Source organism: Lissotriton vulgaris, chromosome 5 (assembly GCF_964263255.1).
Source record: "Lissotriton vulgaris chromosome 5, aLisVul1.2, whole genome shotgun sequence".
NCBI classification, from domain to species: Eukaryota; Metazoa; Chordata; class Amphibia; order Caudata; family Salamandridae; genus Lissotriton; species Lissotriton vulgaris.
In genome coordinates this window covers 1,348,469,248-1,348,486,722 of record NC_141693.1, presented here as the reverse complement: position 1 = coordinate 1,348,486,722, position 17,475 = coordinate 1,348,469,248, and the positions used below count along the sequence as shown (strand labels likewise).

The 17,475-nt window shown below is 51.1% G+C and overlaps 1 protein-coding gene across 1 annotated transcript in view; it reads right to left on the bottom strand.

Annotated features, from left to right (window-relative positions):
• CSDE1 (cold shock domain containing E1) overlaps positions 1 to 17,475 on the bottom strand; it is a 689,720-nt gene that overhangs the window by 83,137 nt on the left and 589,108 nt on the right. Inside the window, 1 exon segment of the mRNA XM_086923281.1 lies at positions 6,817 to 7,007. Within this exon segment, the coding sequence (XP_086779407.1) occupies positions 6,817 to 7,007 (191 nt within the window).

Below are 17,475 nucleotides of genomic sequence, written 5' to 3'. Positions count from 1 at the left end.
GAAGGACTTTGAACTGATAGTGTTGTCCTTGTATGACAAACCTTAGATACTTCCTATGCGCAGGATGTATAGGAATGTGAAAGTAGGCGTCCTTTAGATCTAGTGTGGACCGAAAATCTCCCTGATGTAGTAATGGGAGTACTTGTAAAGTGATCATGTGAAAATGATCAGATTGTATGCAGTGGTTGAGGGGCCTGAGGTCGAGAATTGGTCTTAATGTCCCGTCCTTTTTGGGAATTAGGAAGTACAGGGAGTAAACTCCTGTTCCTTGTTCCTCTAAAGGAACAACTTGAATAGCATCTTTTTTGCAGAAGTGCTAGAATTTCCTGTTGAAGCAGAGTTATATGGTCTGTGGACATTGGACGCTGCCTGGGTGGTATGTTTGGGGGGGTTGCTGTGAGTTCTAGGCAGTAACCATGTTGGATAATTTGTCTTACCCACCTGTCTGTTGTGCTGGAGTTCCAGACAGGTAGGAACTGTGAAAGCCTTCCCCCCACAGGAGTGGAATGCTGTAGGGGAGGCAGAGGGAAGTCACTGTTTGGGAGTGGAAGAGGATCGGTTGTTATTACCTCTGCCTCTTCCTTTATTGTTGTTGCCTCTATATCCTCCTCTAAAGTAGCCTTTATTAGAGGAGGTATGTGTGTTTGTTTTAAAAGATGATGTGGTCTCTGTGCCTGTTTGCTTTGAGCCTCCTCTATAGAAGGAGCCGCAAAAAGAACTTTTATTCTGGGTGGATTGTAATGCACCCATAGACTTAGCTGTGTCCGTGTCCTGTGTCTTTTTTCATCTTCTCTAGTGTGTTGTCTACCTCCGGCCCGAGCAACTGGTTTTGATTGAAGGGCTGGTTCAGGATGGTAGTTTGTACCTCTGGTTTAAAACCTGAAATGCGTAACCATGCATGACGTCTGAGAATCAAACTAGTATGGACTGCTCTGGATGCTGTGTCAGCTACATCTAGTGCGCATTTAATTGAGGCATTAGATATTAGTTTGCCTTCTTGTAAGAGCTCTGCTGCCTGATCTTTGTATTGATCTGGGAGATGTTCCATTAATTTTTCTAGTAGGTCGTAGTGAGCCCTGTCGTAGCGTGAGAGTAAGGTTTGTGTGTTTGCTATGCGCCATATGTTTGCTGCGCGCCATATGTTTGCTGCTTGCGCAGCAATCCTTTTTCCAGACACATCAATACTTTTTGATTCTTTGTCAGGCGGGGGCGTGGCACCAGAAGTTTGGGAGTTTGCTCTTTTACGTGCATTTGCCACTACCAAAGAGTCTAGTGGCAGATGTCCCTTAATATAGACTGGATCAGCTGGTGCTGGTCTATACTTTTTTTCTATTCTGAGATTTAGCACTCTACATCTTACTGGATCTTTAAAAATGTCCGGAGCATGTTTAATAACTCCTTTGATCATAGGTAATGTTTGAGTAGACCTTTGTGACTGCTCAAAAGTGTCTAGTAAGAAATCCTCCTCAATGGCATCAGAGTGCATTGACACTTCATGGTAAAGGGCAGCTCTGTTTATTAGATGATTAAACCCAATACTATCTTCTGTAGGGGAAGGTTTTGTTGGGTAGTACTGAGGCTCAGGGATGTCTGGTGCATTGTTTGGTGTAAAACCATATGCCTCGTCCTCTTTGGGATATTGGGGGTGGACATCCTCATCTAAAGGGTATGTTACGTCATTGCCCCCACCTAAATCATACTCTTCATCAGTGTGGTGTGATGATGCAGGAGATTGAACTGGAGAAGTCATAGGTTCAATGTAAGGATTAGGAGAGGAAGAAGGTGAAGGAGAGGAAGGGTGCATTGGAGAAGTTGCACAGTCCTTTTTGGCAGGAACCACAGGTAGAAGTGGCGTGTCTGCTGGTCTTTTGTTATATGGAATTGCTTCCACATGTCCAGTTTTTTGATTAATACAGACTTTTTTCTGTTTAGGATCTGGTTTAAACAGTTCTTTGCGGTGGGGATAGAGGTTAATTAGTGTTCTTTGCCTTAGGAGGAGTGATTGAGTCCTGTGGCAATTATTTCGGTGCCGAAGGTGGTCTAGGCTTGTCTGTATCATGCCTTGGAGTCTGTTACCGATATCGTAAATTTTGGCGTGGAGACAGGTTTTGTTGGGCCTGCGGCGCCGGAATCTGGCTTCCCTTTATTTTTGGAACCGGAGGGTTTCGGAGTCGAAGCTTTCGGGTTCGGTACCGTTCTTGGCTTCGGCACCGATGTGTCTTTTGGTTCCGGTGCCGAAGGGTCTTTGTCTTTGGGCACCGAAGGGCGTTTTGGCTTCGGTGTCGAAGAATCCTTCGGTTTCGAAGGATGTTTCGGTTCCAATGGAGGAGGTGGAATTGGCACATGATGTTTTTTCGGTGCCGAGGCACTGGAAGGCGTAGTTTTTTTCCTCGGAACCGAGCCCGAAGGCGGGGCGTCGGAGGGTAAATTTCGGTCTCGACTTGGCCCCATGGGCGGAGTACAGACCGCTGCCTTTGTCTTGGGTAGTGTATGTTGTGCGGGGGCAGTGGTACTCACGGGTTGTCGAGATGGAATCGAATCGTCCGAGTCCTCTGCCCCTGATATGATCTGGAGATCAGGCGAGTCTTCCTCGGCGACGAGTGGATCCTCGTCCTCAGATATCTTCGATTGGATCTTCGTCCTCAGAGAATTCTTCTTCGTCGATCTCCTCCTCAAAGATGGCCTCCGGTGCTGGCGCTGATCTCCTCATTTGGTGTCGACTGGCCCTCCGATCCCGAATGGTTTTCTTCAATCGGAAGGAGGCACAGGCTGCGCGGGTCGACTCGTGTTCTGGCGAAAGACAGAGGTTGCAGACCTCGTGATGGTCACTAGGAGGGAATTTTGCTTGACATACCGGACATCTCTTGAATGGAGTTCAGTCTATGAGGCGTAGGCCGCACGGTGCCGATAGGCCCAACGGCCCGCGTCGACGCACCGGAATGTAGATGGTGATGTCGAAAAGTCTATTCAATGTCGAAAGAAGTTTATCTAAAGTTTCTCGCTTCGAAATTAAAGAAAAAGTCTTTTCTAGCCGGAGCAGAAAACTTTCATCTGAACCCAGTGGCGGAAAAAAACAATCTGAGGATGGAGTCGATGACCATGCGCAGTATTGTCCAAGGGAGGAGTCACCTATCTCGTGACTACAAAGACTTCTTCCAATAAGACAACAACCTGCAATCATCTAAGCCCAACACCAGGTGGCGATTGTGAGAAGGTGGCCTGATATGTAGTGCTCACTATTCTAGTGAACACTATGTATCAGTCCAGCAACCCTTATTGATGATTGGTTGTAAGTCAACCTTATAGACCAGCTATCCTAGTAGCATGGATACGAGCAGTCTAAGGCTAAAGACTCGAGAGGGCGTGTTAAGCCAGCTGTTTACCACACATATACCCCTTGAACACCACGTGAAAGGACACCACACAAGTGTTATGAAAATAAACAGTTATTTATTAAAGATCACAACAGCCCTGTACTCTTTATGAGGACAGGGTACTAAGCACAAACCAAAACTCTTACAAAAATACTTAAGTTAGCACAGTATATACGAATGCCCGAGGGGCACGGAAAACCATATACTCTGAAAGTGGAATGTGAAATTCCTAGCAGGTAAGTACAGTACTAATAGCTTTTGGAATCGCTAGGACTTGACTAGGGAATCGTTAGATTACTTCTAGGAGGCCTAGGGGACTCGGGTGCAGTGTGTGCACTCTCACGCGAGATGCGGACAAAAGTCTATGGTAGCTAGGAATTAGAAAGTTGGTGTTCTCGGGCGAACCCGACCTGGTAGGGAGAAAACGAAAGTAGATTCTGACCCTTGGATAGTGAGGCTATGCTGGGGCACCGAAATGCCGAAGTTACCTAGCCCAGGGGCTGCAGCTGCATAGGTCTGAAAAGACGTTGGGAATCCTCGTAGACGGACCAGGAGCCGGAAGAAAAGATGCTGGCCGGTGACCAGTGAAGAAAGTTCAGTTGGATCCAAGCCTGGATCTCGAAGATAGATGACACCTGAAAGCAGAGGGGACCAAGTTCGAGACTACTAGCCAGTAGTCAGTGGGCACCAGGAGGGCACCGGATGGTAGCCACCTCGACAAGGTGAGTGGGTGACGCTGGAGCTCGAAGATCTCACGGACCAGGAGGCGTTGTCGGCGACCAGGATGGAGGATCGAGCTGTCCCACGAAGATAGAAGCTGTCGGCGTCGCTGGACCCAGGATTGGGCAACAAGCCTTGGCAAATTCAAGCCCACGCGGTGGACTCAAAATGGCGTCTGGAGTGGACCAGGAGGGTCCGGGGTGCCTCTCTTTAAGAAGGAAGCAAGGGCCAGTCTGGGGCAACCAGACCAGCAGTCGTGAAGTCGTCGGGCGTCGTTCAGAAGGCCACAAGCCAGCCGGCTAGTAGCCAAACAACGCGGTGCACAGCAAACAGCAGAAGGGCCCCACGCAGATCGTGGAGATGCAGGGAGGCTGACCTTGGGTGCTGGAGCTGCGCAGGGTCGGGGCTTCTCGGACCCCAAAGCACTCACCAGTGGAGGACACGGTGGGCTTGCAGTAAAGATGTCGTGCAGTCTTGGCGATCGTCGGTCCCTCGAGGTCTCGTCGCACTCACGGTTCTCAGCTTTGCTGAAGAGGTGAGTAGAGGTCAGAGGTGCCAGGGAAGCCGGGTCTCGTCGAGCTGGGTCGTCGGATTCGTGATGAAGGACTTGCAGCAGACCGCAGTGTTCTTTAGGATGGTGCCCGCTTGATGCAGGGTGACTACTCCTTAGCCACAAGGGAGAATCTTGAAGAAGAAATCGTGAAGTCCTTTCGAAGAAAGTGGTATCTTGATTCCAAAGATGATCTAATTTGAACAGGGGGCCCGCTCCTATCTTTATACTAAAAAAGGGGGCTGACCCGGTGACTAGGTCCTGCCTATGGGTGGGACCAGGAGGGGGGGTGGTTACACCCCTCTCCCCTGCCGGACTTCCCCAGGCCAGGGGCTGGTGTGCCCCTGGAACTGGTTCTGACTGGCCTATGCGTAGTGAGCACCGGGGTGCCACTCAGCAGTCACCTTCCTGAAAAGCCCTGCCTACCCAGGATACACAAAACCATGTCTGGGACGGTGCTAGCACCGCCCCGGACAGGAAACCCTTTGTCCAGGCCTCCCTCGCTGGACGGACTCCCAGCAGCAGGAGGTCAGACTCGTGTCTGTGGTGGCAGCATCCATTTTGTGGAGCTGAGGCTTCAGTTAACTTTAACCGGGGTTCACAGTTACATACATGTCGTGTCCCTCTAGAAGGGTGGAATGCTAACCCCGTCGCCAGAATTGGCGAGGGGTTAGTATTCCAATTCGTATGACACCTTACTCGACATGTTTTGATAAAGCAATACCAAAGATAGCATTTAACCGCGAGGATTATAATGCACTTAAGAGTATATGGTATGCGATATCATGGAACAGCTATTAGGACTTGATTCCGCAAGCTGCAGACAGGCTCAGTTCATGCCAGAGCACCATCTCACACGATTCCAAGCACTCTGCCTTCAGGATTGTCAAGGCCTGCCATAGGAGTGACTGATAGGAATCTGGGTGCCCATTTTAGGGTTAGGTATAGGTATACTACACCTACAGCAAAGGGTGATTACACGACTTTGCCCCAGCTGTCATGCAGCCAGTTGTGTCAAATTTAGGAGGCCAGCCAGGGGTGGCATAATACATGCTGCAGCCCCTGGCAGCCCTGGGTACACCCATGCCCTGAGTTACAGGGTCTGATAGGGTGGCCCAGTACCAATTGGAAATGTACCTAGGGTACATGGAATCCATTTTAAAGAGAGAGCAGTAGGCCTGGGGTCCTGATTGGCAGGGTCCCAGGTCGACTATGTCAAAAACCAGCTAAAACACAGGGCAAAAAGTTGGGGGCAACCATAGTCAGGAGGTACCTTTCTACAGCGATCTATTGCTAAGTGTAGGATCTGCAGCTCATATGCCTCGAACATGATGCTTCAAGAATTATCTGTGTTAGGACAGCCTTTATCCCTTTGATCAAACAGTTTACGGCTCTTTCTTTGTTTTTAGAAAGAAGGAAAGCATGAAGTCTGGATTTAAAATGCCTAAGATTGATAATCACAATGATCCTTCATTTAGGCAGCGTACCTTCAGCTTGGTCTGTCCTTTAGTCTATGTGATACACGTCTTCTGCAGTGTGGTACTCACTCATGATTCCTCAAACAAATTAGAAGAACCCACTCAAACAAAAATAGGAATCACTGGATACTTGGCATGAATTGCAGCAATACTCATTTCTTTAATGCTGACAAAAAACATCTGTATGGTGAGTTGCTAAAAAAGCCCCCATGTGATGGAGTGAAGTCTAGCCACTTAACTAGAAAAATAAAACACTGGAACAAATAGGTGGTAAGACTACACCCACTTACGTTACTGCAATGTTTTTTGTTAATATAAAGTACTACCACAAACATATGCGATTCCAACATATAAGGAAAAAAGAATCAATTTGCTCACCTACTTCAATTTTTTTTTGTAGCAATTGAGGGAATAAGATGTGGTAAAGGAAGAGGTGGACATCCATATTGGATGAATTAAGTATAATTAGATACCACTCAATCCTAAAATTATGCAGTCCAGGGATGACCAGCTATGAGATCAACACAACTTTATTAGAGGAGGCGATGCAGGCAATAACCGAACACAGAAAATAAAAACATACATATCCACACACATATGTGAGCGTAAAAAAAAAAAAACCTTTTAATTTTTAACCTAAAACCTTCCTTATGTATTTTAAGAAGCATTTAATATGAACTATAGAAAAAATTACCTGATCTTTCACACATTCCACAGTACCTCTGCGAAGAGGTTCAATATTACAAGCCATGGTTTGTTTGTTCTGTCCAAAAACACCAAGCTGGAATTTGACTGTTTCACCCTTCTGCAGGCAATCAGATTTATTTGCCATCCCAACTATGCCAAAAGGAAATACTTGACTTATCATGTTGACTAATGGAGGAGCTACAAAAAAAGGAATATAAAACAATATTGTTACTTATATGGAAAAATCTAAAGCAATCTTGCCTTTCTTTACTACGTATTAAGCAGACTGACAATAGAAAAAATATGTTATTTGTAAGGGTTATTTCTCAAACATTTTTCCACCAAGACTAACATTCAACTCAATTAAGGTAGAACAGTTAAACAAGGCTTAAAGGACTACCCTGAAATAAAGTCAGTACCTGGCCAGAGGAAATCTTAAGGATGCTATAAATACATTATCAAGGTAAGAATAAGTAATGTGTACTCAGGAGAAGTGAAAGATGTAAGACCTGTCCCCACGCCATCCCCATAAACGTTCAAGCCAATACTACCCATTCCGCATATCACTCACAGTATCCATTCCATCAAGGTGCTAAAGCTTAAGGAAAATGTTACTTAACCTGTATGCATCAGTTTGTGGCATGTAGTGCTGTAGATTCACATGATGTGCATACTACTGCCATATAATGCTGGACCCGGATGTGTGCTAGTTTTTACTCAAATAAGTCTTTCAAGTCACAAAGTAGTGTGTCTAGCCCTCTTGCTGGTACTGCTCATGGTCATCAACTCCATTGTTGTACGAGTTACTTACCTTTGGTAACGATGTATCTGGTAAAGACGATTCTAGCCGCAGATTCATTAACGTAGGATTATACCCAGGTGTGAGACTGGATCCGGAAAACTTTTTGACGCAGCATCCCTGGGCGCGGGGGGGGGGGGGGGGGGGGGGGGGGGGGGGCGGCTTGGTATGGATGGCATCACGCGACTCTGCCCAGGCGCTGTCCGCGTACATTACGTCAGCGAGGTCACAAGTCCCACACTGGCACACCTACGTCAGTTTTCTTCTGAGAACTTTTCCGCGCCACAACGCGGAGCCAGACGAAACTGTGACAGTATAGGAACAGTGTGCGAAAGAGCAGAAACATAGAAAAGGAATGGCGAGGAACAGCACCATAAGGGGCAATGCCAGACACTGCCGCACCTAAGGGCAGGAAAAAAAAAATAAAGAACAGAGCACCGCCCTGATCAGCAACACTGCCAGTACGGAAATAGACCCCCCTAGAGACAAAAAACATATGAAAAACAATGAAGGGGAACCAGTCCTGAACAAACAAGGAACGACAAACCCCAGAACAGCCCCAGCACAGAATGAGACATCCCCCATATCGAACAAGGGCAGAGGCCCGGCCAAAAGACCCCAACCCAGAGGCTGCAGAGAAGCATAGGGGCCAGAACCCCAAGCACAGAGGGAAAGATGAAAGAGAGGGGGGGGGGCAGTCAATCAGAGCATAAAGGCACAGAAGCACCCATAAACCTATCCTCCAATGACCAAAAGAAGGAATCGGAACAGATAACAGGACAACATTCTGCCAAAAAAAAGAGTGAAAGAATGCACTCACAGGAGACATAGCCACCCGCAGGGAGGCAAGTGCAGAAGACCAAGCCAAAGGTTCTTGCAGAATGGGGAGGAAGGGCGGGTCATGAAGGAATCTGTGGCTAGAATCTTCTCTACCAGATACATTGATACCAAAGGTAAGTAACTCGTACATCTGATAGAGACTACTAGCCGCAGATTCCTTAACGTAGAATAGCTACCTTAGCCATACCCAAGAGAGAGGAGGGTCTGAGAGGACCCCACCAGTCTGGACATAACAGAGTCCCACAGCGGACGAGGCCAATGGACAGGGAAAAGAACCCTGTCCCCCCCAGGCAAGGGGAACCCCCGCATCTAGAAGACCCCCAACCCCAGAGGGGATGAGGGAAGACCAGAAGAGAGGCAGCCCGCCGGCAAGCAGCAGGAGAAACGAGGGCAAGGCTAAAGGAGACCGAAGCGCCCCACACCCATTCAAGGTAGCAAGAACCTCCAAGAGCCCCAAGGCCCAAGCAATGAAGAGGAGCACCTAGGAAGAAGAGCAACCTAGAGACTCCAAGACAAAGAGGTAGCGTGAAGGCAAGCCCCCCCACCGGGAACACCCAGTGAAGAGGGATGCCGAGCCTATCACAGCCGGAAGGCAATGGACAAGACAGAACAGCGCCTTCAGCAAAAAGGAAGGCGGAGCAGACGGGTAGCCCGAGGTCGCACAGGGCAAACCGCCCAACACCCCACAGGGACAGACATCGCTCAAAAAGGGGACAAGAACACAAGAACCATCTCATCCCCCAGGAAGGAGGAGTAGAACTGAATGCAGGGCCCACTCGAAGAAGTGGACCAGGCAAGGATAACTGTCCCACTAAAGCGCCAAGAAGGCACAATGGTGCAGAAAGATAGTAGGTCGGCACCGGCAAGCACAGCCATACGCCGAGAAAACCACAGAAGGATGCACTCCGGGCAAGCCAGATGCCAGCCGAAGACAGAGAGCAGGAAGGCGAAGAAGGGTCTGGAAACGCGCCGGGGGAGGGAGGGGGGGGGGGGCCGGGAAGGGGGAATGGGGATTGGGGGGGGAGGAGCAAGGGGGGAGTCCGCACACACGGCCCGAAAAGAGATGGAACTAGACAGAGCCACGACGCCAGACCGCAGACCAGACCAGGCGAACAGCGCAGCAACCCCGGAGAAGGACACCCCGGGCGCAGCTCAAGCCATCAGCTAAAGGATTGCATCTGCAACATACCGTAACGCCATGGAGAGCAGAGGCCCGAAGGCAACAACAGCACCCCAGCGCCTGACAGAGCTATATAACAGCTGCTACTACCCCACATAGGGCATGTTACGTCCCAAGACATGGGCACCTTTTAGGAAAAAACTTCTGCAGCAGAGGACAACAGAAAAGATCTGCGGAAAAAAACACAGAAGGCTTGTCAAGCAGCCAAAGAGAAAAATAGAAGGCCTAATCTCAGGGCCAGCATGGTGTAGAAACCCAAAGCAAAAATACACAGTCAAGAAAGGCAGGCCAGCAGCTAGCGGAACCACAGTCCCAACAAGGAGGACTCTATTGCACATGAAGCACACAGATCACACAACTGGGGCGACCCGCCCCAACGGAAAAACACCTCCCAAAAACCAGATCAACTCACAGGTCACTGAGGGGGAGAAGGAGGAGGAGGCCGAAGCCCCGCGAAGAACCTCTGAATGGCGGATTCCGCAGGGGCGTGGAACAAAAGAGCGCCATCAAAAGGAAGGTCCACCAGCCGTTCCCGAATGTTCTCCGGTAACACACTGTCCCGAAGCCAGGCATGGCGACGAAGTGCAACATAAGAAGCCATGGCACCTCCGAGATGTCCGGAGCGAAGACTAAACGCCGCCAGCTCCCGGCCATCCAACACATGGTGTCTCAAATCAACACAGGAACCCTCCTGAGAAGTGGCAGACCCAAGGGACTCCTTCGAGTCCCACAAGCAAGAATTTGCCCTAGCCAGAACACAAAGTGTGGTATGGGCCCACAGAGCCACATTGGTTGAGGCGCACATATTGCGCCCCCATGAGTCCAGCCTCCCGTGGCGGGGGGAGACAACAGCGGCAGCATGGAGGGAAATGCATTCTGCAAAAGAGGGCCCCAGGCCGAGGGGTGGAGGAAAAGACACACTGGATCACACGGCACCGGATGGTGGCGGTGCAGAAAGTGTTAGGGCACCGGGTCCCCCGTGGCGGGACGGCCCTAAGTTCCCAAAAGAGAAGAATGGAGCGAACCCTCGAAGGGAAGCAGCAGCTCCCTCCCACCAGAGCCCTGATTTAGAACCTCCAGAAGATGATCCGCTGGGAAATGGGCAGCTGGATCACCCATGCGCAAAATTCCCACAGCCGTAGAAACAGCGTGAGCGAAGGCCGCACCCACCTCGTTAGGGCCCCGCAGTGGAGAAAGCAGCTCCTCAGTAGGCGACGGCTGCAAGCCAAGGCAGCCGTCCCGAAGCTAACCGGAGGAAGGAAGGGCCAGGTCCGGACAGGAGGAAGAGGGACCGAGGAGTGGGGGACATGCGGCACACCTCTGGCAAAGACGGCGAGGAGTCGTCCTTAGATGACGGCGGGGAAAAAGCTACGACGCGTCGGCCCGTCTCTGGCAAGGATGATACCAGAAAGCATTGAACCTCTGGAGAAGAGGCGTCCAAGGACGAGCCAACAACCAGACAACGGCCTGGCGCCGTAGAGTCCGCAATCTGATGAAGGACATCGTCGTCCGACGCCAGGGGAGACACCGGACCGACCTCCGCCACAGCGCTCGGCGCAGAAGACCGAGGCTGGGCCGGAGCTGGGGCAGCGAGGGAACGGCACCGGAAAGGCATTGACCTGACCCCAGACGAGGTAGCCGCCTGCGTGGAAGGGCGAGAGGGAGCCAGGGAAGGACGAGATGTCCCCAGTGAACCTCTGCCTGTGACTCAACGAGAGGGGCCCTCTGCCAGCCCCTGTGGCGCCGCCAGGGCCAGCAGCCACCAGCGCCTAAGCGGCGTCACCTCGGCCTCGGATGAGGCCACCGCCTGTCCCGAGGACCGAGTTGGACTCAGGGGTGCTACCAGAGTCCCGGCGACCTCCCACGACACTACAGGGACTCCCGCAGGAATTTGCGGCGAAGCAGAGGTGCCGTGGTCCGAAGGCGGGACGCCCGAAGGGCCGCACCCCAACGGCACCACATCGTACAAACCTGGATCAGAACCAGTCGGCGCCGGAGCTGCCGCGGAGGGCCCCGCACACTGCAAGGGATCCGCTGGCCTGCGAGGCCTGCTAAGTCGCCGCATAGGTCTCCCATCTGGACTCTAGTCGCCCTCACACCAGGAAACGGCAGATAGGGGGACGACACGCGGGGCCGCAGCACACGCGGAGAGCCCGCGCCCCCAACAGGCCAGGAACCAGCCCTCGGGGACAAACTGCGACACTAACCGACAGGTGAGGGACGCTCTTGCGGCCTGGGAGAAGGACTATGTCAAAGACGGAGGTTCCCAAACCCACCGCAGGGGCCGGGCGTGGTGACGACGCTGACCCGGACATGCAAGCTGAGAGAAGTTTCATCCGCCGCTCCCGCCGGGACTTCAGTTTCATCTGCTGGCAGGCCTCACCATAAGTGGAGTCGTGGTGTTCCCCCAAACACCACATGCAGATGAAGTGAGGATCCGTTGTATTCATCTGGCATGCACAAGACCAGCACGTCAAAGCCTGAAGGCATTCGCATACTGTTCCCACACACACACAATAAGCAAAAGGGAAAGGCCTGAACAGGCCCGGAGCACGATCCGGATCCGCGTTGCACACAGAAAAGGAAAAAACTGACGTAGGTGTGCACCGGGGTGGGACTTGTGACTTCGCTGACGTCACGTACGTGGACAACGCCTGGGTGGAGTCGCATGATGCCGTCCCCTGACACACATACAGCAATACCCGACCAAACTAGTACACTCACATCTTTGTACCTAGGCCATACTACAGCTTAGCCTCCCCTACCATAACGAAGGGGCACATATCGCTGCCACGCACCTTTTTAGGCAGTCGACATAACCCAGAGCCACAGCTGAGAGTACATTGGAGTGTTTTAGTGCTAACCACTCTGACCCAATAGGTAGATTCGAGCAAGCGCCCAAATCCCTTCTGATCATTTTTCGGATATACTAATTAATGCGGACACTGGTCACAAAACCGTGGGACACAAGCTCATGCCCTTTGTCCTCTGTCCACCACCGCAGACAGCGCGCCTCATATTTTCCCTTTGGCACACGTGCTTTGAAGACATGGGCCACATTCTTTCTACAAACCTCTCATTACGGCCCCTTAGTGTTTCGTTTAATGTACATTCACTTTAGTAAATATCGCGAGTATCCATTAGACACGAGCGCTTGTACCTTTTCACTGTCTACCTCCACAGATGTTTAACAGAGGAAGACACTCCCGCTGTGAGAAGCGCTAGCACCGGAAGAATGCTGCACGTGAACACTATTCACAGACCCCGCCCGACCTTCACAGTGAGCCTCACATTTTCCTTTTGCACAAAAGACCATGTGCTTTAAAACAAGGGCCACCTCTCATTACGGTCCCTTAGCATTTTTCATTAATGTACATTTACTGTGGTGAACATCGTTAGTATCCATTAGGGCACGAGCACTTGTGCCTTTTCTCTGTTTACCTCCACAGATGCTCAACAGAGTAAGACACACCCGCTGTGAGTAGCGCTAGCGCCAGGAGAACGCTACTCATGAACACTACTCACACATACCCCGCCCGACCGTTAAGAGCAACGCCTGTGACATCAAAAGGCTATTTAAACGCTAAGACTCCAAGAGCTCATTACCCACTGAGCTTGCGACCGGATAACAGGTGTTCCCTTGGGTCTGGAGACCATGCCATGAAAGTGAAAATGCCGGCCCCCGCTCGCGGTACAGCCGCCAGTCATGCTGTCTTTGGCCATAACTAAGCGTGCCTTCTCTTAATGCTTGAAGCGTCAGGCCCCGCCTCCGTCTCAGACATTACTTTACCTCTTCTTCTCCTCCACATTTCTAGAGTGCTAAAAGGTCCCGGCCCTCCGGTAGAGGTCCATGGAGTTTGTCTTTTGAAGATAGGAGCAAGCACTATAACTATAAATAATTTATTTTCTCACCGCAATGAATTACCGCATTTAGCTACTAGCACCTATACCGCATAAATAATGACAGCGGCCAATGCCACATTCAGCCACAAGCGCCAAACACGGTCGCCTTATTTGTTCACACGTCTAGGCACCAGGCGCAGACCCACTTATGTATGTGGTTGAAAAATTGCGTGTGTTTAACATTATGTGTCTTCTGTTTGTCTTCCTTTTAATCCCCTACAGGTACAAACTGCGAGGAAATACCTCTTACATATACCAGTACCTTAGCGTGTGCTTCACATACAGGTTACTGACAACCATATAGACCCCTGTAACACCCCCACACATAATAGGTCCTGAAGAAAGCCAGTATAAGAAAAGGCCTGGCTGAAACTAGTCGACCACACTGGACATGGGAGACCCTAAGTCTACCATGCACGTCCCAAGCCTTTGTTTTTAACTACTGCCTGGGGCCCACTAATAAAGTAACCTACGGGGACCCCAAGGACAGCATTTTAAATACCTCACGCAACACCTGCACAGCACACTTGCGTTGCAAAAAAACCCGCTCCGCAGTAGTCTGGAGTCGCAACACACCTGAGGCGCACTGAGTGCCTTGGGTGGGGCCCGATGATGAAGCATGCCACCAACTAGGTTGGTGGGCGAGAGACTTCATATAAATCCTAATTGTTTCCCATACAGACACATAGCAAACTAACAGAGCTAGTTCTTTTTGTTTACTAATCATATCCCAGGGGAAATGAACTAGCCTCTCTGGTTCCTCTCTCTCTCTCCTTTGATTACTAGACACAGGGATGTGTGCCATGTCGACTCTTTGTTTAATTCTGTACCTAGACACTCAACCTGCAAAGGCAGTGTGTGGGTATCAGGGTACAGGGCCTCTAAGGGTGGCACAAAAAGTGCTGCAGCCCTTAGGGTTCCGTTGTGGTCACCATGCCTTGGGTACCATTTACTAGGGGCTGACAGGTGGCCAGAGATGCCAATTGGGTTTTAGTTTCAACACAGTTTTAGGGAAGGAACACAGGCCCTGGGTACGTGGTTGGCAGGAGCCCAGGGCACACTCATTCAAAGCCATGCCTAGGCGGCATGGGCAGTCCCTGGTCGGTGTTTCACTTCAAAGTCCATTCCCTGTAGGGAGATGGACCATCTCAGCAGTTTTGGATTCTTCCCTTTCATCTGCATTCACCATCTGAGAGGTCTGTGGTCAGTTTGAACCAGGAAGTGAGTTAAAAACAAGCAGGACCTCTGTTCTTCAGGCACCAAACCACAGCAAAGGCCTCCCTCTCAATGGCACTCCAACGCTGCTCTCTGGGGAGTAGCCTCCTGCTTAAAAAAGCAACAGGTTGGTCTTGGCCTTCCTCATTGATCTGGGATAGGACTGCTCCTATCCCCATCTCTGAGGCATCAGTCTGCACTATGAACTGCTTGAAGTAGTCTGGTGCTTTTAGTATGGGATCTTGGAGCACAGGTAGGTACCTCAAATGAATGCACAGAGGGCTGTAGGGCGCAGGGTGCAGGGGTGTCTTTGGGCATCGGAAAAGCTTACCCACGGCTGGTCGTGGTTGGGGTGGCCCTTGGTTCTGAGTCTGCAGGTGTTGGCTGGTTCGTCGAGGAGGGTCTTTGGGCACTGGGCTTCGGGTCCCAGTCGCCGGGGGGACGTCCAGGTACCAGGTGGGTTGTTGCAGCAGAGCCTCTGCTGATGGGAGTCCCAGTCTTTAAGAGGGTCAAGGCAGGCAGGTCCTCTGGGTGTCCCAAGGTGGGTGTCCGCAGGAGTCGCCGGGATTAGGCAGGAGAAGGTTCCAGGATCGAAAATCCGGTAGGGCTGGGGTCAAGTCAGTTGTTGTCGTCCTGTTAGCAGCTGCACGGCGGGTCTTCTTCTTGATCTTCTTTCTTCTGTTCGTATCGGGATCTGAGGAAGGAAGGTTCAGGGAGCCCCATAACACTGAATTCAGGGGTGTTACAGGTAGGGCAAGGACAGGCACCAATGGGTCCCCGTCATGGGGTGAGTACACCCCCTGACCTGCTCCTGTCCTGTGGGAGGGGGGCAGGAGCCTAGCTGGGACTGGGCAGGGCTCCCCATCTACAAGATGGCCAGAGCCCGGGGTCGTACTTCACCTCGTTTTCCTACCTGAGTGCTGGAGTTGGCACAGGCTGCCAAACCCCCCTTCCTGACGTAGTTTTTCCTGCCAGTCTTCCTGCCAGAGTGGGGGTTAGAACTGGTGGGGACCAGTTGCTGGGTACAGCAAACTGGAGAAGCTCACAGAGGCGGCATGCCATTTGAAGCTTCCCCCTGCCCATCCTGGGCAGGAGACTTAGCACCTCGCCCAGGATGTGCATTGTTTCAGGCCCAGGAGAGCGGGGGCTCTCCACCCAGGGGTCCAGCAACATGTCTGCTGTGTGGCAGCCTCTGCAGCTACTCAGCCCAGACGTGGATTGTAGGTTAGGTTTTCAGAGGGTATAAGGATGCCCTCTGGTGCATTGTACATTAAATCCCACACTGGCATCAGTGCGGGTTTAATGTGCTGAGAAGTTTGGTACCAAACTTGTCAGTTTTCAGTGTAGCCATTATGGTGCTGTGGAGTTCATAATGACAACCTCCCAGCACCATATACTCCTAATGGCATCACTGCACTTACAGTGCCCAGAAATGGCCCTGGCCACTGTAGGGGCACAGGGCTCATGCAACTGTGCCCAAACCTCTGGTACAGGACACCCAGCTAGAGGGGTGACGGAAGTATGCTAGGGCAGAGGGTTCTGTGGGCATGGCACACAGGGATGTGTGCCATGTCGACTCTTGGTTTAGTTCTGTACTTAGGCACTCAGCTTGCAAAGGCAGTGTGTGGGTGGGTGCCAGGGTACAGGGCCCCTGAGTGCTGCAGCCCTCAGGGGTCTTCTCTGGTCACCATGCCCTGGGTACCTAGGGTACCATTTACTAGGGGCTGACAGGTGGCCCGAGATGCCAATTGGGTTTTTAGTTTCAGCACAGTTTTAGGGAAGGAACACCGGCCCTGGGTACCTGGTTGGCAGGAACCCAGGGCACACTCAGTCAAAGCACATCAGCAGTTCAGAAAAAAAGTGTGGGCATACCAAGGCAAGAAAGATAGCACTTTCTCACATAATGCCTGACACCATCCTTAACATTTTAACTCTCAATGTGAGGGGGCTTAACAACCCGGTGAAACACAGAGTGGTATTGTTATGCTTGGAGAACACACAAGCAGATTTATGTTTACTCCAGGAGATTCCTCTGCTGGCAAAAGACTGTTATAGGTTGCGGTATCGCAGGTTTCCTACTCAGTTTTTCTCCTCATGTTCCACTAAAATGGCTGGGGTCGCGATTTTGGTAGCACAACGGTTTAAAAGGGAGGTATTCCACAAAAGTGCGGCGATTGAGGGGGAGACTTGACCTATCGCTTCGCTTAGGGGGCTTGACGTTTACTATTGGCTCTCTGTATGCCCCGAATGACGGCCAGGAGAAGTTCCTGCACTCTGCACTTACTGAAGCCACATCCACATCAGACTGCAACATCATTCTAGGGGGTGACCTGAATCTGGATTTGACAACCTTTTGGACAGATCTTGCCAACGTTCACGCCAGGTAGGCGCGCTCTTGGCAGAGGGACGTGGTCGCTTAAATGACTTGGGACTTCACTATATTTGGCGCAGTTTCCATCCTCTAGACAGGGAATACTCTTACTACTCCAACGCACATAAGACCTACGTCAGACCGGACCATTTGCTGGTCTCCGTCCCAATGCTCGCGCTCACGACTACAGTTGAGATAGGTGTGGCCTCGTTGTCAGACCACGCTCCGGTGTTCGCTAATCTCACCCTCCCACCCATATCACTGCCCTCAATGGTTTGGCGTCTCGGGGACACTCTTACACAGGTCTGAAGTAGTGAAACACATACAAGGCACCATCACGGACTAACACTCTCATAAT